The 25068-nt window shown below is 41.3% G+C and overlaps 1 protein-coding gene across 1 annotated transcript in view; it reads right to left on the reverse strand.

Moving 5' to 3' along the window:
- TSPEAR (thrombospondin type laminin G domain and EAR repeats) overlaps positions 1-24328 on the reverse strand; it is a 184613-nt gene extending 160285 nt beyond the window's left edge. Inside the window, exon 1 of the mRNA XM_040357413.1 lies at positions 23308-24328. Within this exon, the coding sequence (XP_040213347.1) occupies positions 23308-23401 (94 nt within the window). The 5' untranslated portion in view covers positions 23402-24328. The remainder of the gene's footprint in view (positions 1-23307) is intronic.
- Between the last annotated feature and the right edge of the window lie 740 nt (positions 24329-25068).

Here is a 25068-nt window from a genome sequence, read left to right on the forward strand (position 1 = left end):
AGGGTGTTAGATATATAACCTGTTCATACTTACCGGAATACTGAATAACATTTTGTAAAAAATAAATAACAAAAATATATAAAATATACATTTTATAAATGTTAAACAATTTACAGTCGAACAGAGATGGCAATGAATACCTCAAAATTTGATACCTGCTGAACTGGACGTATCTTAATCTGTCTACGCCCACCCAAAAAATTTAAAGTCAGCAGTTACACATACTGTAGCTGCTGACTTTTAATATCAGGACATATACCTGTCTTGGAATCCAGCGATGTCGGCACCCCAGCCGATGTTTGAATCGGCTTTCAGGTGCTGCCGCCGCTATTTGTTAGAAGGCAGGGGTCGGCAACCCGTGGCCTGCAGGCTGCACTAAGCCTGTCACCACTAATTGTTCAGCCCATCAGTGCCCGGGAGCAGAGGACACTATGGGGGCAAAGGACAGAGGACACTATGGGGCAGAGAACAGAGGACTCTATGGGGGCAGAGGACACTATGGGGGCAGAGGACAGAGGGCACTATGGGGGCAGAGGGCACTATGGGGACAGAGGGCACTAATGGGGCAGAGAACACTATGGGGGGTGGAAGACACTATTGGGACAGAGGACACTATGGGGGCAGAGGACAGAGGGCACTATGGGGGCAGAGGGCACTATGGGGGGAGAAGACAGAGGGCACTATGGGGGTAGAGGACAGAGGACACTATAGGGGCAGAGGACACAGGACCATAATGGGGCAGAGAACACTATGGGGGGCAGAAGACACTATTGGGACAAAGGGCACTATGGGGGCAGAGCACACTATGTGGCCAGAGGACACTATGGGAATAGAGGATACTAATGATACTATAGGGATAGAAGACAGAGGACACTATGCGGCAGGGGACACTATGGGGCAGAGTACATTATGGGGCAGAGGACACTGCAGTTCATGGGTGCAAGGACATAGAACACAGGAAACTTGCTATGGGGAAAAGGGCTCACTTGGAGACAGGGACCCCTTCTCACTTGGGGACAGGGACCCCTTCTCACTTGGGGACAGGGACCCTTATCACCTGGGGACAGGGACCCCATCTCCCCTGAGGACAGGAACGCCTTCTCCCCTGGGGATGGGGCCCCCATCATCCCTAGGGATGGGCCCCCTATCTCCCCTAGGGACAGGAACCCCATCTCCAGACCATGCTGGCTGGCAGGGCTGGCGTCAGCCACTCTTGGTTGCCAGGAAGGGGGAAGGGGCAGTAAAAACCGGATCCCCAGCCTCATGCTCCCTTAGGGTGAACTGGCTTTATATTAGTGAAGCATCTTAAAGTGAGGTAAACCTGTACTGTTATTATTACTAGGTTAGGATTATTATTATCTTCATTTATTAGCAGGTGAATGCCTCCCTCCATGCATTCACATACATTAAATCCGGCCCTTAAGTGGAAAAAGGTTGCTGACCCCTGTTGTAAAGGAAACCAGCAGAGAAGCATTTGGGCTTCACAGCTGGTTCCCTACTGCGCATTTGCCAAGCCCACTGTGGCAGGGAAGGAGGATGGAGGCTGAACTTCCGAGTGATCTCGCTGCAGCGAAATCTCTTGGAAGTGGTTGGCGAGTACCAAAAAAAATGGTAACAAAAAAACTGGCAGCGGAGGAGGGAGGAGGCAAATAAGCAGAGCTTCCACTTTTAGGTGTAACTCTGCTTGAACCAGTTCGCGCCCACGCTGCAGTCGAAAGACGTCTACAGCGTGGTGCTCAATTGCCGGGAGGGTGTCCCTGGACTGCGGCGCACTCTGTAATCACCGAGTCACTGAGACTCGGGTGATCACTGATCCGTGTAAGGGGCCGGTCAGCCAATGATGTAAACAAAGGATCGGTAATCTTCCTTTTTTTTCTCCTCACGCTGACAGCGTGAGGAGAAAAAAAAGCCGATCACCAAGGGACATCGGTCCCAAAGAGGAAGAGGCAATTCTGCCTCATCTGTGCCCACAAATACTGCTTGCCAGTGCCACCTGCCTGTGCCCACAGTTCCCACAAGTGTCACCTAACAATGCCCACAAGTGCCACCTATCAATACCCACAAGTGCCACCTATCAATGCCTCATCAGTGCCACCTAGCAATGCTGCCTATCAGCTCTATTTGTGGGGGAAAAAATGATAAAAATGTCATTTGGGTACAGTGTTGTATTTGTCAATTGTCATTCAAACTGCATCAGCGCTGAAAGCTGAAAATTAGTCTGCACAGGAGAGGGGGTTTAAGTGCCCAGTAAGCAAGTGGTTAAAGATACTCAGCAAGTTAAAGGTATACAGCAGGTGACACAAATATATACATTTATCAAACAAACTTCAGCTGGTTGCTTTTTATATTCCCAAGACCAGCTCAAAAAAGTATAGCGCTAGTCTTTGGCTTTATTTGATGTATTGTTTGTAATTTGCCGTAATTTACTGATCCTGGGAGTCTGCAGGGAACAATAAATGTTGGAGTGCGTCTGAGGAGCCTGCTGGGATTCACTGCAAAACACAACATGAGCGCAAAATGGGAAAGAGCTGTATTTGGTGTGCAGTGAGGTACATTTTAGTTATAGAACAGAAAGACTTTCTTATTTTATTTCACAGAATACACTACTGAGGAATAGAACAAAATACAGTAATTCATTACAAAAAATAAGGGCCTTGACAAAATAAGGGGTTGGGCAGATGAGGTTCAATATTGAAAAATATAAAGTTATGTACTTCAGATGCCAAAGGAGGGCTTCCCTGGGAGATTCGATGATGGCGCACTGACCTAGCGTGTTACCATAATAACATTTATTAAAAGATAAAAGTAACAAATATAAAAATTTACAAATGCATGGCAAATAAAGGCATGTCATAACAAATAAAATAAATTAACCTCCAGGTCTGCTATAATAAACCAGTGGTGTGGGAAGACCAAATGGAGTCCGTATTGGCCGACGCATTTCAAAATGCCAAAAGTTTTGCTCTAATAATGAGGGTTCACCTTTGAAATACGTCGGCCAATACAGACACCATTTGGTCTTCCCACACTACTGGTTGATTATAGAAAACTTGGAGTTGACTCCTTTTTACTTGTTATGACAGCCTTTTATTTGCCATGAGTTTGTGAGTATAATATTTGTTTCTTCTATCTTATAATACATTTTATTATGGTAATGCATAGGTAGGTGCGCCCTTCTCTTGCAATTGTTTTACAGTCTATAAGGATACCCATTGTCCTGAGGGGGCAGCAAGGCTTCTGGCTTTTGTGACAACATGACATATTTTATCTAGTGTATGTATACCTTTGAGCATACCACTTGAGCGCAGGCATAGGTGTGCGCAGCCTATTGCATTAGGGTGTGCACCCCAAAGCTCAAACACACACTACCGATCACTTATCATGTTCATTCAGAAATACATATTTACCGGCCCCTTCCCTCACTCATCCTAAAACATCTCAGCAGCAACACCCGGCAGGAGAGAAGGGAAGCTAGAGGTGCTTCAGAGGGAAGGAGTGGGGAGCCAGGGCAGTAGGGAGAATCTGTGCTGCACAGAATGATTAGGGTGTGCCTGGGCACACCCGGCACACCCTGTGTGCACGCCTATGAGTACAGGAAAACAGTTTTCAGAGTTAGTGATGGAAAAGGGTCTGGGGGTGCTTTTAGATTACAGACATTGCAGTAGCATGCAATGTCAAGCTGTAGCTAACAAAGCTAGGAAAATACTCGGATGCATTAAAAAGAGTATACATTCAAGACATAAATCAATAATTCTACCCCTTTCGAAAATTCTTGTTCGACCTTATCTTGAATATGCAGTTTTGTTTTGGTCACCAATGCTCAGGAAAGACGTTGTTAAATTAGAAAAAGTTCTGCAAAGGGCAACAAAATTAATAACAGACAGAGGACCACAACTTTGAGGATCAATTAACTAAATTACAGTTATTCACTCTGGAGAAGAGGAGCGTAGGAGGGGATATGATTATAACGTACACATACGATAAATCAAAGGTGACTCCAGCAAGTGTAATAAACTTTTTACGCTAAGGTCCCTGAAAAGGACACACAGGCATGATTACAAGAAAGGAGGTTTAATCTCAGATTGCAAAAAGGATTCTTTCCTGTTAGAGCACTAAAGGAATTCCCTCCCCCAGAAAGTGATACTTGCTGAGAGTGTCAACAACTTTAAAAAAACTTTTAGATGTCTTCCTCCGGAAGCAGAATATACAGGGCTATGGGAGTTGTTAGAGAATAAAAATGACACACATAGGTTGCACTGGATGACCTGTTTTTTTTGTAAGTAATTTATTGACAGTGAAAGCCCAGTTTCTGCTTTTTTACCAAGTCTCAAGTAATAACAGGTTTTTGTCATTTGCAACCTTTACATTTTCCCATAATGCATATAGCGCATATATCCAAAAATATGTCAACGTATTAATACTCAAACATTAGCAGCGCTAGTGCAAAAATTGCAAGAAATGGAAATAATATATTTAAAATCAAGTCCACTTATGAAAAAATGGTAAACCACTTAGATATTGCACATTAGTGTGAAGCCCTGTACACACGGCCCAGATTCTAGTCAGAAAAAAAACATAGTTTTTCCTGACGAGATTGCTGGCAAGAGTGTACAGACACACCATTCAAAAGAACCGTCGTTCTGTTGAATCGCATGAACGCGGTGACGTCATTGACTACGACGAGCACGCGCTCGTCGCATTCGATGCCATCGCTGCCATCTTGCGTCACCCTACCTATGCTTTGGGAGCTACCCCGCATGCGTCAAAGTCATTTCGAGCATGCTCGGGTTTCTCGGCAGGAAAACACTGCCGAGAATCTCACAACGAGAAAATAGAGAACAGGTTCTCTATTTTTCTCATCTAGACGAGAAACCTCAAAGCCTCGTACACACGCACGGTTTACTCAGCAGTTTTCTTGCTGGTTCTTGCCGAGAAAACCGAGCGTGTGTTACGAGGCTTGAGTCCATTAAAAAGCAGAAGGTGAGAGTAAAATAGTCCATCAAAGAAATGAGGATAATTTGATAAACTCCAACACTGGATAAGATCTCCGTCACCACACCGCATTTGTGTCACTCCCTCCAGGTAATACACTTATCAGATAATAGTGGATAGTACGCTTATTACTCCACAGATGCTGTCAGAAGACCAAGCTAGTGCCATCTAGGTTATTGCTCATCACAAGCAAATAGAGAAAAAGTATACATAGCGTAATCCAGTACAACTCATATTTATTGTTTAAAAGTGTCTCACGATAACACACTTACAGTACATAAATAAAACGAGGGCATGTAAAATATACTAAGACAATCGTGCTCTCCTGTCTAACCTCTCACTGCTCCCGCAGTGATCCCGGGTAGGAAAGACGAGGGGAAGCCGACGTTAAAAGGATTGCTGCGTAGCGTCGCCCTAACCGGTTTCTGTCATTACTTTCTTCAGAAGGCGTTGAAAATAGCGCATGTAATGGAATTTTTGATTTTGCTATGGGTATGCTTGATGGATATCTAGTGTTATGGTGGATATTTTTCTTGAAACTGCTACACCTCATTCACATTAGAATCACAAAAGTAGTGAAGTAGCAATTAATTATTTAAAACCATTATTGGATTTGCTAATTAAGAAGAGATGCCTGCAGTCTTTTTAGGACATTATTTGCACATTTCTTCTAGAATATATATATTTTTTTGTAGAAACTCCTGGAAGTCTATAAAGCCAGCTACAGGCAGTCCCCAGGTTAAAAACAAGATAGGGTCTGTAGGTTTGTTCTTAAAGCGGGGGTTCACCCGAAAAAAATGTTTTAACATTAGATTGAGGCTAATTACGGGAAGCAGAATCAGGTGTTTTTTTTTAAATCAATGCAGTACTTACCGTTTTAGAGATAGATGTTCTCCGCCGCTTCCGGGTATGGTCTTCGGGACTGGGCGTTCCTATTTAATTGACAGACTTCCTACGGTCGCATACAGCGCGTCACGAGTTGCCGAACGTCGGTGCGGCTCTATACGGCACCTATGCACCGACGTTCGGCTACTTTCGGAAACTCGTGACGCGATGTATGCGACGATCGGAAGGCTGTCAATCAAATAGGAATGCCCAGTCCCGCAGCCCATACCCGGAAGCCACGAAGAACATCTATCTCTAAAACGGTAAGTACGGCATTGATTTTTAAAAAAACACCCGATTCTGCTTTCCGTAATTAGCCTCAATCTAATGCTAAAAATGGATTTTTTGGGTGAACCTCCACTTTAAGTTGAATCTATTTGTAAGCCAGAACAGGTAAATTTTTAAGTGTAGCTCCAGCCAAGAAAACAATTTTTAAGCTTTTTGGATTGCATAGGGAAGGGTTAACACCCCTGTAATGTTTGTTTTGCTGTCTGTGCCCCTGTTCAGAAGATTTCACCTCAATTTCTGTCCCAATGACAATTGAATTTTGAAAATTTGGGGTTATTGTGGAAACAAGCCTTGGTGTTAAAGCATCAGCTGAGACACCTTTTTCCCATAATAACCCTTAGGCCCCGTACACACGAGAGGATCTATCCGCTGGAATTTATCCGCGGATCGGTTTCAGCGGATAGATCCGCTGGTGTGTACGACCCAGCGGATATTTATCCACGGATATTTTTTGGGCCGATGGATTTCCAGCGGATCCAAATTTCTTAGCATGCTAAGAAATCTATCCGCTGGAATCCAGTCCAACGGATTGATCCGGTGGTCTGTACAGACTCACCGGATCAATCCGTCCGATTCCCTCCCTCGCATTTGTCGTAATGATTCGACGCATGCGTGGAAGTCCTTATATTTCAGCGTCGCGCACGTCGCCGCGGAGGGAATTCCGCGCGGATTTTGATCTGATGGTTAGTACAACCATCAGATCAAAATCCGCCAGAGGATTTATCCGCGGAAACGGTCCGGACGACCGTTTCCGCGGATAAATCCTCTCACTTCCTGTTTTCTCCCTCCGTTTGTAAGTAGGAGTCATCTGTAAGTCGGATGTTTGTAACTAGGGCCCGACTGTATTTCAAATCAAATAAGCCCCTGGGACCAAAGTTGGTACCACTGACTGATAACTGTTAATTATAAATACAAACTGTACTTACTTTGCACTGTTATTTTCAGTTTTTTCTCCTTAAAGTGCTGCACTTAATTACATTTTTTTGAGTATAGGTGGGTGTGAATCACGTTTTAGGGCTGTCTAGCTGTGTTAGGTTAGAATTATTCAGTTGTGCACACAGTACTGGTATTTGTTCACAATCAACTACAGCAATCTTGATCCTCTATGACTATTCCAGCCTGAATGCCATCATCTTGATGTATGGACAAACACGAAGAAACAAATGTGTGATACCAAGATGAATTAGCCTATGACCTACAGTATATACAAAAACGAAATTATAAAGAGGACCAGAAATCTGGAAGCTGTGCCCAAAAATGGCAAGCAGATGAGAAATATTTGGTTACCAGGATTGCCTGTGGTCTCTGCAGCTAATCTTTCCATAGTTATTAACTTACCATGCCTTTCTCTGCACGGTGCTTGTGTTTGTTTGTATGTATAGACAGCCATCATGGTAGAAGCAGGACATTGCTTCCTCATCAGAGCTGTCCCCTTGATGAACGGTGATCTGATGACTTGTGAAGGAGTAATGGATCAGCAGCTGGAGGTGTGCAGAGAGCACAGATCCTCAGAATAAATTAAGCAAGATCATTACACTGCAGATTTCTCTAGCAAGGATAGTTCCAAACAGGGGCGGACTGACAACTCATGGGGCCCCCGGGCAATAGAAGAGTATGGGGCCCCTCTGGCTTACAGATGGCCACCACGCCAGGAGGTAGTGCAGAGGCGGGCAGCTAAAATCTTGGGATATTCACATTAAAAGCATGTCATTTTCGGACATATCAGGGACAGATCTAAAAAAAACACAGATTTTTACATACTGTCCCTGGTTTTACTGAGCCTGGCAACCCGGATGGGGCCCCCTAGTGGCATGGGGCCCTCGGGCAGTGCCCGAGTGACTCAATGGTCAGTCCGCCCCTGGTTCCAAACCTTGTAACACTGTCAGGGGCAGCATTGTCTTATATCTCACACTGCAGATAAAGTGTGATAAATTCAAGTTACATTTTCAAGATACTGCATAGGCACAATAAACATTTCTATGTCTGAGCAGTATTTAAATGGGTTGTAAAGGAAGAAATGTTTTTTCATAATAAGCATCCTTTACCTGCAGACATTCCTCTTTTCACTTCCTCATTGTTCATTTATGCTCAGAAGTTGCTCTATTTCTTCTCTGTTCTGTTGACTTGGCTTGTCTGATTTTACTGACCACCGTTACTGCGGTGGTCAGTAACGTGCTCACCCCCTCCTGGGAACTACATCTGTGTGGCAGGACGCTCTCTACGTGTTAGAGACTTCAAGGAGGTGTGAATTACTGGGTGTGCCGCAATTCATACTGGGAAATGTAGTTCTTACATGAACGAGCGATACAAACCAGGAAGTGAATGAGAGAACAGAAACTAGAATGCCGGAGGAGATATAGATGAAAGAATTTAATAGGTATTTACTAATTTTTTAACAGAATCATTACACTATTCTATCTGTCTACCTTGCAGACATAAATTTTAGGCAAAAAATGTTTTTCCTTTACAACTCCTTTAACGTTATTTAACTGCTTCCCGACCGCCACATGCACATAAACGTCGACACAATGGCACTCCTGGGCAGGAGGATGTATATATATGTCCCCTTTAAGGAAGCGCCATTGTGCACGCGTGCCCGGCGCCGGCCGCAAGCTCCGTGAACCCAACCGCGGGTCCGGCGGACTCGATCGCCGCGAGGATACCCACAATCGTCTCACAGAGAGATAGAGCGGGGAGATGCTAATGTAAACAAGCATCTCCCCGCTCTGCCTAGTGACAATGGCACTGATCTCCGCTTTGTGTAATTGAAGCGGAGATCACTGTCATGTCACACACAGCCCATCCCCCCTACAGTAAGAAACACTCACTAGGGCACACTTAACCCCTACAGCGCCACCTAGTGGTTAACCCCTTCACTGCGGTGTCATTTTCACAGTAACCAGTGCATTTTTATAGCACCGATCGCTGTAAAAATGAAAATGGTCCCAAAAATGTGTCAAAAGTATCCGATGTGTCCGCCATAATGTCGCAGTCATGATAAAAATTGATGATCGCTGCCATTACTAGTAAAAAAAATAATCATTAATAAAAATGACAAAAAACTATCGCCTATTTTGTAGACTTTTGTGCAAACCTATCAATAAATACTTATTGCGATTTTTTTTACCAAAAATATGTAGAAGAATACATATCGGCCTAAACTGAGGGAATTTTTTTTTATATATTTGTGGGGATATTTATTATAGCAAAAAGTTAAAAATATTGTTTTTTTTTCTAAATTGTCGCTCTATTTTTGTTTATAGCGCAAAAAATAAAAACCGCAGAGGTGATCAAATACCACCAAAAGAAAGCTCTATTTGTGGGGGAAAAAGGACGTCAATTTTGTTTGGGAGCCACATCGCATGACTGCACAATTGTCAGTTAAAGCGATACAGTGCCAAATCGCAAAAAGTGGCCCGGTCGTTTAACAACAAAATGGTCCGGGACTTAAAGGATCACTAAAGGAAAACAATTTTTGTGCTGAAATGACTGTTTAAAGGGTATAGAGACATAATAGTTAACTGATTCCTTTTAAAAACGATTAAAAATAGATAAAAATCAATCATATAATGTGCCTCTTAGATGCAAAAACGAAACTGAAACTAGTTTAGTCTTTGCATGTTTTCATGCCTCTGTGCTGGACAGTGCCATAGAGAGTCATGGCTAGGAAAACGAAACTAAACTCTCCCCTGACTTTTTTCATAAGGAGCCAGACAACCAGGAAGTGTCCAGAACAGAGTAGAATTACAGCAACATCAGAGCAAAAACGAGCAATGAGGACATGAAACCAGGACTGCAGTAAGGTAAAGGAAGCTATTTAGCTAAAAAAAAAAAATTCCTTTAGTGACCCTTTAAGTGGTTAATATAGGTCCATTTTACATTTATTTCAATGTTTGTTTTAATGTTTAAAGATGTAATAACCGCATACTCAATGACATTTAACATTTAAAGAAGGGTGTGGGCACAGTAAACACCCTGTTATAAGCCATTTTTTAATTTACCTTGACAAGTTTTGAGGCTAAGGAAAACATGATTGAAAAATTAACTGATTTTGTCTGCCAACAGACTGTAACAGTGTCACTGTGCAGTAATGTAGAAATCTCATTAAATAATAACAACTCATTCTGTGCTAATTATGTTTTGAAATCTATTGCTCTGACTCAGTATTCCCCTACCCTGTCTCCAAGGTGTTTACAGTCGTCTTACCACAATCACAAGTGAAATAATTATTATTATTATTTTAAAAAGATACTAACACAACTATGAAAACACCACAAAATATAGAAAAGACTATCTAAAAAGTATATACCTTGGACCTTGCATGACTGTTCTGGAATTAACATCCTTATCTTTCTTGCAGCAATTGATACGTTTCTAAACTGAAACAGGTATGTCCATACTAAAGCCTAGTACACACTACTAGTTTTTTTTTTTTTCATCCAACCCAAATGAAAAAAACAACCAATGTTAGTACAGCGATCTCCCCTGCTGTCTATTATGTTCTGACAGGGGGAACAGAAGGAGGAGAGAAAGATAAAGTCTTATGCCCTGTACACACGCTCAGGATTTCCGACGGGAAAAAGTCAGTCAGGAATCCCGACGGGAAAAAAGAGAGCTGTTTCTCTTTTTTTTGCCGGCGGGTTTGGCAGTTTTCCCGTCGTAAAACCCGGTCGTGTGTACAGGGCATCGGGGCATTAGACATATTTCCTGTCCAGGGGAGTTGTTACTGTTGTACTTTCACCCAGACCAGAAGTAGAGACTATTATGCAAGTATTCCTATGCTGTAATAATTTAACTACATAAGGCCATGGCTTTTTGAGTGGGTATTTGAATCCCTGTCCCAGACAGAGTACAGTATATCCTATTTTTATTATTTCACATACACAGTGCCAGATAGTTTGGTATGTGCTGCCGTATGCGCGTAGTGGTTACCTTCCAGTATGTTAATAGGTGAACCTGTTTAATGAATTAGATATTATATGTAATGTCTGTTTATTTTTTTAAATTAACCCTGTCCCTTCTGGTCTGGGTATCTATAACTAGTTTTAGCTTAGGGCTCAATAACCAGCAAAGGCTATAGCCAGGTTAGGCACCTGACGGCCACTTCTGATTAGAAACTAGTCAGGAGGGAATAAAACACAGAGTATAGGCTGACTGAGATCCAGTTTTACACCACAGTTTTTGCATTTGAGAAGCTGTGTTCCAGGCTGGTTAGACAACAGTTGCAGGATCTCCCCATCACAGCTGAGCTTGTCTTCAGGTCTCCGACACAAAGATAGGTGCCACATCACAATCATGCTCAGAGGCCTTGTCCTGGGTGGAGATACTACCAACATTTATTGTCAAACCCACTCTTACACTTAGAGAAAGGTCTGGTTCTCTTATTAACCTAAATATTTTGCACAATATTCTGTTTGGAGAGAGCCATAACTCCCCAAAAGAGGGCTACACTTGCAAGGCTGGTCTGTGTAAAGGGAAATAATCTGAGCTGGCAGGGATAGAGGCACCACCAAGGGCCCCACATCCATCCCACAAGGGGAAACACCCCACATGCCCATAGGATTGCCAATCCCCACATAGTGATGGCTCAATCAGGCAAAGACATGTAAACACATTCACAGAATAATAAAACCTATACTAGAAAACAACAATATTCTAGATCAAAAACACAGGAAAGCGAATCATCCAAGTATACCGGATGCCCAGCTACCTTATTTCCCTAAGCATATGCCCCCAGGATAGGCGGTCAAACAATCATTGAGAGAGTTGGGTAAGTTACATAGTAATGGAATAATAAAAAATATAGCAAAAACAATATTCTATAAATACAGCTTATACTCATGGCTTCATTTAAGCCAGGATATTTAGTAGCTGATAATTTATAAATCCACCTCGTGTCACTCTGTAGGAGTTTTTTATCCACATCACCTCCCCTTTCATGAGGAGGAGCATGATCCAATGCAAAAAAAAAGGATGTTGGAAAAATCAAATCAATGGTACAATCCTATGTGTCTGCTAATAGGGGCCTCCATTTTCTTTTTTGAATTGAGAGAGACATGGTCTCTGATACGGTGCAAGAAGGGTCTCTTAGTTTTACCTACATAATAGGCGCCGCAATTACATTGCATTAGATACACAATGCCAATTGTTTGAAAATTGGCAAAGAATCATGACTTCCAGGCCATGCCATTAGGTAACACAAATGAAGCCATGAGTTTTAAGCCTTATTTACGGTATATAATATTGTTTTTGCTATATGTTTCATCTTAGGATGTTCATTTTGTTATGCCATTACTATGTAACTTTCCCAACTTTACATGTCCTGTTGAAAGAGTCCGGGAATACTAAATAGCAATCTGAGGTATTAAAGGCTATTTGTGGTCATGTGGACGGGAGATATCCCTGGAGCTTTCAGCCCATATTAATTGATTTTAGTCCAAATTTATTTGGGTTTATACATATACATATTTTTATATATATGTTTTTTCCATGTCTCACAGAAACATTGGCTCTTGTGTGCTCTCTCTACTAATTATCATAGCCATTGGTGGTGGCTTACCCTCTTTTACCAACTGTCGGAATTTTTGGTAGTGCATATTAATGTGATTGTGGTATATATAGATAGTGAGTGTTTCTTTACTGTATGCCCTTCCGTATTGTGCTCAGACCTTCAATGAGTTAAATCCAAGTTATTATTACTTTTTATATGAACTATATGTCCTATGTGGTCGCAAATTTGGTCAATATACACATATGCAAATATCTGTAAATATTGTTTGTTTTCAAATTATTCAAATATGTTTGTAGATTTTAGCTTGAGCTATTAAGCTGTTTAAACGCTCGATAGAATGGCACTCCTGCGCGAATCGCTGTAGCTGTACGGTAGACAGTTCAACTGCACACAATTCCATCTTGAAGTGGACTTTTCCTCCCTCTGTCCACTTTTGGACTTTGGTGCCTATCATCAGTGGATCATCACCATCCTCCATTAGATTTAGAGTGGACTTACATTTATTTGTGTTGTCGTGTTTGAGTGGACTCGCATTTCACTCACCTCAATTTATTGTCTATTTGTCAGAGTGGTTTATTTTCACTTTTTATATAATTTTTCACAATTATTGTTTCACCTTTATTTTTGTACGCATTCAGAGTATAAACACAATTTCATTATTTATGTAATTTTACACTTTAGCGCTACACTATATTGGTATATTAGAAGGAGTATAGGGCCCAATGCGCATGGCTGGTGGCCGGGATGGCCGGCGGATAGCCATGATTGCTCCTGAGAAGGAGAGAACGGAGATCTGTCAATGTAAACAGACAGATCTCCGTTCTGTCAGGGGTGAAGAGAGCAATCTGTTGTTCTTACTGCTTCGGAACAACCATCAAGCACCTCACCTAGCCAGTCCAATCCCCCACAGTTAGACTAACTCCCTAGGACACACATTTATACCCCTTGATCACCCCCTAGTGTTAGCCCCTTCCCTGTCACTGACATTTATACAGTAATCAATGGCCATTTATAGCTCTAATATCTGTATAAATGACAATGGTCCCAAAATAGTGTGAAAAGTGTCCGATCTGTCTTCCTCAATGTCGCAGTCCCAATAAAAATTGCAGATCGCCGCCATTACTAGTAAAAAAATATAATAATAAAAATTCCATAAATCTATCCCCTATTTTGTAGACGCTATAACTTTTGCGCAAACGAATCAATATACGCTTATTGTGATTTTTTTTTACCAAAAATATGTAGAAGAATACATATTGGCCTAAATTGATGAAGAATTTTTTTTAGTTATATGTTTTTTGGGGGTATTTATTATAGCAAAAAGTAAAAAATATAGCTTTTTTTTCAAAGTAGTCTGTCTTCTTTTGTTTATAGCGCAAAAAATAAAAACCGCAGTGGTGATCAAATACCACCAAAAGAAAGCTCTATTTGTGGGGAAAAAAGGACGTCAATTTTGTTTGGGTACATCATCAGTTAAGTGAAAATAATGCGCAACCTAAAAAAAACGCATAAACAAGCGTCTATAAAAGTGTATATATATATAAACTTAAAAAAAACATATGAGAATTAATGTGAATATAAACACAATGCCGCTCATATACAAGTGATGAAAGCAAGCAGCAATATAAGTGAATGAAAACTGCCGCACACTTTCAGCAATAATCCTGAGTGATCACTTAAAGTCCAACAGAAAAGCAATAAAAAGCAACTTTGAGGTCCAAGAAAGAAGCAAAAAAAGCTGCAAGGATTCAATCAAACACAGGAGCAGGGATACAAATCTTCAGTTTTATGCTTCCATCAGGTAAAGGTGGATAAATTGGCCGCTTACCGACTCAGATGGATCTCTGTTACGGAGATCAAACGGGCTCAGCACACCGGGGTTGGTTCACCAGGCACCGGACATGGAAGTTGATCCACAGCAGAAAATTCTTCCTTAACAAACTTTTTCACCTCTCCATGGGACACCAAGCAACCCTTTGTATCAGCTGGATCTTTATCCCAGGACACATACACTATCTCCTCCCGGGATAGTCATAGGTAAAGGTGTTCAATGAGCAGGTTTGGGCATATTATAAATGAAAAAAGAGGAAAACTTCATGGTGCAGTATATCAAAAAGGTACTCTTTATTAAAATAAACGGGTTACTGACATCCAGATAAAAACGAATAAAAAACAGACTACCTCCTTTCCCAGTGGATGCCTTGTATGGGGAAACGCAGCGTCGGGTGGAGCTAAGGACTCTGACGTCATGACACTCCAGTTGGTTTGGCGTGAGCCGCCGCTGCTCATTGAACGCCTTTACCTATCACTATCCCGGGAGGAGATAGTGTATGTGTCCTGGGATAAAGATCCAGCTGATACAAAGGGTTGCTTGGTATCCCATGGAGAGGTGAAAAAATTTGCTAAGGAAGGATTTTCTTCTGTGGATCAACTTCCATGTTCGGAGCCTGGTGAACCAACCCCGGTGTGCTGAGCCCGTTTGATCTCCGTAACAGAGATCCATCTGAGTCGGTAAGCGGCCAATTTATCTACCTTCACCTGATGGAAGCATAAAACTGAGGATTTGTATCCCTGCTCCTGTGTTTGAATCCTTGCAGCTTTTTTTGCTTCTTTCTTGGACCTCAAAGTTGCTTTTTATTATATTTCTGTTGGACTTTAAGTGATCACTCAGGATTATTGCTGAAAGTGTGCGTCAGTTTTCATTCCCTTATATTGCTTCTTGCTTTCATCACTTGTATATGAACGGCATTGTGTTTATATTCACATTAATTCTCATATGTTGTTTTCAAGTTTATATACATATACACTTTTATAGTCGCTTGTTTATTGCGATTTTTTAGGTTGCGCATTATTTTCACTTTATTACATTTACTTCCAGTTTACTATTCAAACTATTTCTATAATTGCAGCACCTTTTCTTTGTCATATATTTTTTGTCATATTTGGAATTTTGTCCCAGTGGGGACAAGTATTATCCACATATATATAAAAAAAATTCACATGGTGGCATTGTTTTGCACTTTGTTGCACTATTACACACCCCCTTTCTTTGGGGATAGCGCGGACTAACCCTACTACACACAGCATCAGTTAAATCTATGCAGTGCCGTATCGCAAAAAATGGCCCGGTTGGGAAGAGGGTAAATCCTTCCAGGGCAAAAGTGGTTAAAGAATATGGGGCAGATCCACAGACATCTGCGCCGGGCGCAGCGTATCTAAGGTACGCTACGCCGCTGTAACTTACTTTTAGTTGGTTTGAATCCTCAACGAATTTGCGCCGTACGACGGTGACGTCATTCTACGCAAATTCCTATTCGCGAACGACTTACGCAAACAACGTAAAAAATGCAAAATTGTATGCGGGAAGGACGGCCATACTTAACATTGAGTACGCCTCAGTATAGCAGCTTTAACTATACGACGGAAAAAGCCGAACGCAAATGACGGAAAAAAAAGCGACGGGCCGACGTACATTCGTGGATTGCCGTAAATAGCTCATTTGCACACTCAACGCGGATTTCAACAGGAACGCCACGTAGCGTCCGCCGAAAAATTGCATCTTAGATCCGAAGGCGTACGAAGACGTACGCCTGTCGGATCTAGCCGAGATGCCGTCGTATCTTGTTTTGAGGATTCAAAACAAAGATACAACGCGGAAATTTTGAAATTACGCCGGCGTATCAGTAGATGCGCCGGCGTAATTTCTTTGTGGATCTACCCCTATGTTTTTACCACAAAAGAGCTCAGCAGTCTCTCCAATGGGAGACACAAAAACAAGCTAGTAACCCTGTCACTTGTGACAGCTCACCAGTGACAAGACCACTAGAAGAGCAGAATCGGAGAGGTGTCCTCCATGGCGGCTCACTCTCCAGTGAATGAGATCCTGCAGCTTCTGCCAGCGAGGGAGCAATCCCATAGAAGCCGTTGAGTGTTCTCTTTAGTGTTGCTTGCATCAACTTACTAATGTGACAATTGCTAAATTTCCACCTGTCGTCTCAACAGGAGAAGACATATGCAATGTTATATTTACTCAATAAAAAAAATGCTTTATTTTTTGTGCCTAACATAAAATATATATATATATATATATATATATATATATATATATATATATATATATATATATATATATATATATATAAACACACCCACCCACACACAACCACCTCTGCAAACCATGCAGATACTCATTTATCAAAGAACAACATGAAAGCAAGGTGAAAAGCTTTGAGGGGGGAAAAACAGAGCAGTAGTAAATGATTATCTTTAAGGATCGAAAAAGAATAGTGTTTTCATTGCAATTATCTGGTCATGTTGGCAATTTACAATTTTCAGTGGTTTAGCACCACTAAGTAGTCAAAAGAAAAATCTCTTTTATAGATCTGTCGTTTACAAACTACTACCTTACTAAATTGAACACGAGGTATAGTTTTTTTTGTCCATTCTATAACTTGTGCATTTTATAGCATTTACAGCAGTAATTCAATAAACCATTTCATCCTTCCCTACTTGATTAAAAAAAATAGTAAGATTTGTCTTTTAGGCTGTCCTCTTTTACAGTAGACAGTATTTCCTGTGCAGTTTAAGTGTCATTGCTCTCTTTCTGACCTTTCTAAGCATTATTTCTACAAGGAAATAATCCACTATGGTAAAAAAAAAAATCTCCTTGTGTGTCTGCCCAATTCTTCACACTTCTGTGCTGTAGAAGGAAAGGTCAATGGCCCATTTGTTGGGTCATCAGTCCAGCAGTTTATTTTAGTATAATGTGTAAATATCTAAAATAAAAGAAGCACTGGACTCCAGTCCAGCCAGCCTAGTGTAGACTTGAAAAAGGCCTCAACCCATAAGTCTCTGCCAAAGTCACGCCCCTGACATGTTTCGCTCTGTCCACCGAACATAATTATATGGACAATCATTTGATTAAACTCTGGTGGGAGGAGAGAAACACGTCAGGGGGCTTGGTTTTGGCAGTGCCCGTTTTCAAATCTATACTAGGTTGGCTGGACAGGAGTGCGAGGCTTCTTTGATTTTATATATGCATTGCTTTGGATGATCACCTTTGGCAGCCTGCATCTTTCTTCCTGGTGACTGGCTTCCCCAACTTGAGCAGCATTCATAATCTAGCACCAAAGTAATTGTGTAAATATCTGTTATACATTATCAATCACCTCAATAGAAGGAGATTGAAGAATTTAACGCAGTCCTTTTTTTTTTTAAATGGGAGACAGCGCAGTTATAACACAGTTCCATACAAGAGGGTTCAGAGGGCCCTGCTCATTAGAGCTTACAATCGAAAAGATAGGGTCAAATGATACAAAAAGTAATAACAGGCAGGGAGGGATGAGCTGATGTAGAAGTATAGTTTATTAGGTTTTCTAGATTGTAAGCTCTAACGAGCAGGGCCCTTTGATCCCTCCTGTATTGAATTGTATTGTAACTGTACTGTCTTCCCTGATGTTGTAAAGCGCTGCGCAAACTGTTGGCGCTATATAAATCCTGTATAATAATAATAATAATAGGTGGAGATGGAATAGGCCTCCCTGAAGCAATGAGTTTTGATTGTCTAAAAGCAGACAAAATAGGAGATAGCCAGGCAGATTAAGGTAGAGAGTTCCAGAGGATGGAATAGGCTCTGAAGAAGTCCGGGAGGCAAACATTGGAGGTGGTGGTGAGGAAGTTAAAGAGCAGAAGGTTTTGGGATGAGCAAAGAGAACAGTTTGGGTGATATTGTGAGATGAGGTTTGTGATGTAGCTCAGGGCAGAGTTGTAGAAGGATTTGTATGTTTTTATTATTTTAAATTTTATTTGTTGGGCTAGTGGAAGCCAGTGGAGGGATGGCAGTGAGGAATGGCGGACACTGAATGATTGCTAAGCTAGATGAATCTGGCAGCAGCATACATGGCATACTGTGGGGATGTACAAAGCAATTGAATTGTTATTTATTTTTTGCATTGTTACAGAGGTTAAAGTCTAAGTTCACCTTTTTTTTTTCTACATTTCAGCTCCCCTATGTACCAATATAGCATTCATGTACCTTTTTGCAAAAATATCAAAGCTTTCCATAAAATCTACAGACACGTACTTTACTGTCCTCCATCCATGATTCCAATTGTATCTATTGCTTCTGTCTTATGTCCTTACAGACTGTAGGTTATGACACAGGAAGGAGTTGACCAGCTGATCTCATTAGCACACACCCTGCATCATCCACCCTCCCACTCACAGCTGCATGTTTTTTTTATGAAATACAATCAATCAGTGATCACCCCTCTCATTGTATATCATATCTTCTGCTCTTTTACTCACTCTTTTACTAGCGGTGGCCCAGTCTTCTCTGTCCTCTTCTTCCCTTTTCTCTTCTTCCGATGTTGACACAATGCTCACAATGCCGCGTGCACAGTGCTTATATAGGCACGGGGCGTGGTCACCGGGTAAATCACCCGGTGACCCTGCCCCTTATGACGTCACCACCTGGGGCATCATGGGACTGTGATGTCATAAGGGGCGGGGTCACCGGGTGGCATCACCCGGTGACCACGCCCCATGCCTATATAAGTCTCTGGGTACCACGCCTATATAAGTTGTTGCGTACTGCGCACACGGCATTACAGCAGGAGAGAGCGTTGTGTCAACATCAGAAGAGAAAAGGGAAAAAGACGACGGAGAAGACTGGGCCACTATTTTTTAGGCATAGGGGGTTCCCCTTAAAATCCATACCAGACTCAAGGGCCTGGTATGCTCTTGGAGGGGAAACCCATGCCGGCTTTTTATTTAAAATTTGGATTGGAGTTCTCCCTCAAGATCATCAAAGCACAAGTCGCATGCCAAAGTCTGAGCATGCAAGACGACGATCCGACTTTGATTCGACTTCAATGATATTCAATGGGCTGAAGTAGAATCAAAGTCGGACCAAAATAGTGCAGGGAGCATTTTCAAAGTCGGACCGACTTGTGTCAGACCAATTAAGATGGCTTCCATAGGGAAACATTGATTTTCACATGTCATGTGAGCTCCCAATGTCGGAGAATTTGTCGCACCAGTGTGAACCGAGCCTAATGAGAGTGGTTTCAAAATTATCAATCATCTGTGCACCTGCAGGGCTCTAATGAGGAAAGCTGCTGGGCCTGCATCCTTTAGCCATGATTTCCTATTGAAAGTATCTCTGAAAAATTAAATTTTTGTTGCAGGGGATGCCTGAAAGCTGACTGATCTTAGTGCAGATTTCTGGGAAAATTGATGAGCCAATCACACAAGCAGGAAATTAAGTTTCTGGGGGGGCGTTCTGTACACACTCTATGTACAAAACACCTCCAGGTAGCCATATTGCATTGCATTTTCAGAAAACTACAGAGCTGCAGATTAAAAAGGAATTTTTAACAACATTCAATTACATTATGATTTGTGTCACAATTGTATACGCCAACCCTCAAAATCTCCACTCCCCTATTCGCATTTTGCGAGTGGAAAAATTTTTCTGGAAAATGTGGGCTGCCTCGGAGTGGGGGGTGCGAGCACTGGAAGCAGTGACCGCAAGTGGACAGCAATTCAAATGAAAGCTGTTACAGCCCCCACTCTGTGATGATCCGGCTGCCCTCTCTCTTCCTCTGCACAGGTCACGCTGCAATGATGGGCACAGGTAACGCTGCAACGATGGGCACAGGTGAGGCTGCATTGGTGGGCACTGGTCACGCTGCAATGATGGGCACAAGCAAGGCTGCATTGGTGGGAACAGGTCACGCTGCAATGATGGGCACAGGTGAGGCTGCATTGGTAGGCACTGGTCTTGCTGCAATGACGGGCACAGGTGAGGCTGCAATGGTGGGCACTGGTCAGGCTGCAATGATGGGCAAAGATGAGGCTGCATTGCGGGGGCACTGGTCACACTGCAATGATGGGCACAGGGGAGGTTGCATTGATAGGCACAGGTGAGGCTGCATTGATGGGCACTGGTCAGTTTGCATTGATGGGCACAGATGAGGTTGCATTGATGGGCACAAGTGAGGCTGCATTAATGGGCACTGGTCACGCTGCATTGATGGGCACAGGTTAGGCTGCATTGATGGACACAGGTGAGGCTGCGTAGATAGGCAAAGTAAGACAGGCATGTTAAATATTGGCTTACCAGTCCTTAGATGTGTTGGCTGATTTATTTCCTCTTCTCAGTTTTTCCCATTTATTTTTACCTTGTGATACTACCAGTACTACACTTCCTGTCCTAGAGTGACAACACTCACTTACTGCACTGTATAAAGGAGCAGCATTGTCACCCTAGGCTGTGTTTCTGATTTTCACTACAAGCACCTCCTCTTCTCATCATCTCCATCAAGAAGAGGGCTGCTCTGTAGTTCAAAGAAGATAGGTGGGAAGGCTGATAACATTGAATGAGATTTTAATTAAGTGCACAGCAAGTTACAACAACACTGGGTTTCTGACATATTTTTATTTGTACTAGCAGAAAATATATTTAGCCAGAAAAAATATACCCAATGCAGCCTCTAACATATAAGGACTTATAACCTGTTATATATTAAATTATTGCTCTTGGGTTAAGATCTATAACCGTGTAGGACTAAGGTTAAGGCTGGAGTTCACCTTTAAACAGACATCCCTATATGACTTTGAACTAACAGGCGCTGACTCCAAATTCTATATACAATATTATTTTTTAAATGAATATTCTGACAATAAAACATTTGAATAATTTAACACATTAGTACAAGTTCTTAGATATAAACCATACATAGCAGCTTAAATTTTTTTTCTCTAGTAAAATAGGATGTGGCAGATCCACAAAGAAATTACGCCGGTGTATCTATTGATACGCCGGCGTAATTTCAAAATTCCTGCGTCGTATCTTTGTTTTGAATCCTCAAAACAAGATACGACGGCATCTCGGCTAGATCCGACAGGCGTACGTCTTTGTACGCCGTCGGATCTTAGATGCAATTTTTCAGGGGCCGCTAGGTGGCGTTTCCGTCGAAATCCGTGTCGAGTATGCAAATTAGCTATTTACGGCGATCCACGAACGTACGTCCGGCCGACGCATTTTTTTCCGTCGTTTTCGTTCGGCTTTTTCCGGCATATAGTTAAAGCTGCTATTATGAGGTGTACTCAATGTTAAGTATGGCCGTCCTTCCCGCATACAATTTTGAATTTTTTGCGTCGTTTGCGTAAGTCGTTCGCGAATAGGAATTTGCGTAGAATTACGTCACCGTCGTAAGCATTGGCTGGTTCCGGTTTAATTTTGAGCATGCGCACAGGGATACCCCCAGGGCCGGCGCATGCGCAGTTAAAAAAAACGTTGTTTACGTTGGGTCACGACGTATTAACATTAAACACGCCCCCATCACAGCCATTTGAATCCCGCGCCCTTACGCTGCGAGAGATACGCTACGCCGCCGTAACTTGGGGCGCGCATTCTTTGTGGATTCAAATTTAAAAAGATAAGTTACGGCGGCGTAGCGTATCTTAGATACGCTGCGCTCGGCGCAGATGTCTGTGGATCTGCCCCGATATTTTTTAATGAGAGTGTATCTAAAGCCTAATATGTTTTTTCAATCTGGATAGAGTGACCTCTGTTAGATTTTATTGTTGTCTGTGTCCCCACTAAAGGTGGCCATAGATGGATTGAAATTCAGATGGTTCAGCAGGGATCGACTTCTGTTCAACAGCCCTGTTGGATAAAAGCAGTTCAATCAGCAGCTAACCCAACCCTAATCTGTGTACTTTGACAGCGGGGGAAATTCCCCCGCTGTCAAAGTACAGTAGAACAGTGGAGAGGATTCCCCCATCTAACAAATGTGTGGATGGGGTAATTGGTTTCATTTTTATTGTTCAGCCCACTGGCTGAACAAAAAAGCCAAACTATGTAAGGCCAGCTTGAGGAGTTTAAAGTCCCGTACACACGGTCGGACCTTTGTTTGACCAAAATCACATCTGAATTCTGATTGAATTCCATCGGAGTAAAAGAGAACATGTTCTCTATCTAGACTCCGATGGAATTCATTGGAAGTTCCGATGGAAATAATCCGATGGGGCATAGACACGGTCGGAATTTCCGATGGAAAAAATCAGTTTGACTTTTTCCATCGGAAATTCCGATCGTGTGTACAGGGCATTACGCCTCTTTATATCTCCTAATGGCTTCTGTCATCGGGACATAAAGTGAGGAAAAATTCTAAATTTTCAGTAGTCACCAGAACAGCAATATAAGGCAAATCTCCCCAAAAGAATACAGTTGGAAAAACAAATTCTGGGGTTTTACCAATTCCCTACCCAATCCAAAATAATAATAATAATAATAATAATAATAATAATAATAATAATAATAATAATAAAATATATATATATTTTATTAACCACCACCTACTATTTTTTCTCAATGCATAAAAAAACATTTAACTGATAATCTACTATTTTATCAAATTTATCATTACAATATCTTATTGTTAGAAATTATTTTAGCAGCTATCACCTAACCTATAACCTAGACCTAGAAATTACTGGTATATTCAAATAAAGGGAATCTGTAAAATAATTGATAATTACAATGTCAAAATTTAACACAAGATCAGTAAAAGAGCATACGTTTGAGAGTCCATTGTGCGAACTATAGTCATAGTTTTACTTACCTGTGCAAGGTGTCCATGATTTCACACCAATGGTCAGGCCCAAAGATGTCCAGTTCAAGATAGTCCAAACACAGACCAGAAGAATGGCAGACATCAGTGGACTTTAAACATGCGTTCCATGTACAGTATTTACGGATCTGCTTTCTTTGCGTTAAACCCACACCTTGATAAGAAATAGCGCCCAAGTTCTCATGGTCATTGAGAAATGTCAAAGTCTCTAGTCATCCTGTGTAAAATACTCTTCAATGTAAATGGGCATTTACAGAAAATTCCATAATTTTTTCCTGAATTTCAAATAAATCATAATGTCTTTTATATCATGTCTGAGCCTTCTTTTCTCAGAAGTCAACAGTTCCCAAACTCATGTAAAAGAAGCAGCAGAGCCAGCTGTTTGCTCACGACACAGCAGGTGAGGTTGTGTATGTGTGAGGGATGAGCAGGTGAGTGTTCAGGGAGAAGCCAGATATCCAGACATTCAAATGAGTTTGTTCCCAGTCATTTTCTCCTCTTCAGGATCTTTTCATCTTTTGCCCAGCCCTCCCCAGGTGAAGGAATTTCCCACTGTAAATGACTCTGCTCTTACAAGGAATATATTACTAACATAGGTGGAGCCACATGCATGCTGTGCACCTGAGTGTGCTTAGTGCAAGTGTCTCAGGTACACAGATAGAAAGTATCTTTCACTTATCAACACATTTCAAAACCAGCAATTTCAATCATAGGATTTCAGAGCAACAGTTCTTATACTGTTGCTGTTCTTTCTTTCTTTCTTTCTTTCTTTCTTTCTTTCTTTCTTTCTTTCTTTCTTTTTCTTTCCTTCTTTTTTTCTCTTTCCTTCCTTCCTTAAATGTAGCGACATCATCACACTTGTGCTCTACTGAGAAATAACTTTTTTCCTTCCTTCTTTCTTTCTTTCTTTAATGCAGTGGCATCATCACACTTGTATTCCAATGAAAAATAACCTTTTCTGTCTTTCTTTCTTTCTTTTTTTTCTTTCTTTCTTTCTTTCTCTTTCCTTCCTTCAATGCAGCGGCATCATCACACTTGTATTCCAATGAAAAATAACTTGTTCTTTCTTTCTTTCCTTCTTTCCTTCTTTTTTCCCTTCTTTTTTTTTCTTTCTTTCTTTCTTTCTTTCTTTCTTTCTTTCTTTCTTTCATGCAGTGACATCATCACACTTATGCTCTATTGAGAAATAACTTTTTTTTTTATGTTTCTTTCTTCCTTTCTCCCTTGCGTTCTTTTCATCACACTTGTGCTCCACTGAGAAATGACTTTCTTTCTTTCTTTTTCCTTCCTTTAATGCAGTGGCATCATCACACTTTTGTTCCAATGAAAAATTACTTTTTCTTTCTTTCTTTTTCTCTTTCTTTCTTTCTTTCTTTCTTTCTTGTTTTCTCTTCCCTTCCTTCCTTCAATGAAGTGACATCATTACACTTGTGCTCTATTAAGAAATGTCTTTCTTTTATTTTTTTCATTATTTCTTTCTCTTTCCTTCAATGCAGCGGCATTATCACACTTGTATTCCAATGAAAAATAATTCATTCATTCTTTCTTTCTTTCTTTCTTTCTTTCTTTCTTTCTTTCTTTCTTTCTTTCTTTCTTTCTTTCTTTCTCTTTCCTTCCTTCCTTCAATGAAGTGACATCATTACACTTGTGCTTTCTTTCATTCTTTTTTCTCTTTCCTGCCTTCAATGCAGCATCATCACACTTGTATGCCAATGAAAAAATAACTTTCTTTCTTTCTCTTTCTTTCTTTCT

This window comes from Rana temporaria, chromosome 6 (genome assembly GCF_905171775.1).
Source record: "Rana temporaria chromosome 6, aRanTem1.1, whole genome shotgun sequence".
In the NCBI taxonomy this organism is placed as follows: Eukaryota; Metazoa; Chordata; class Amphibia; order Anura; family Ranidae; genus Rana; species Rana temporaria.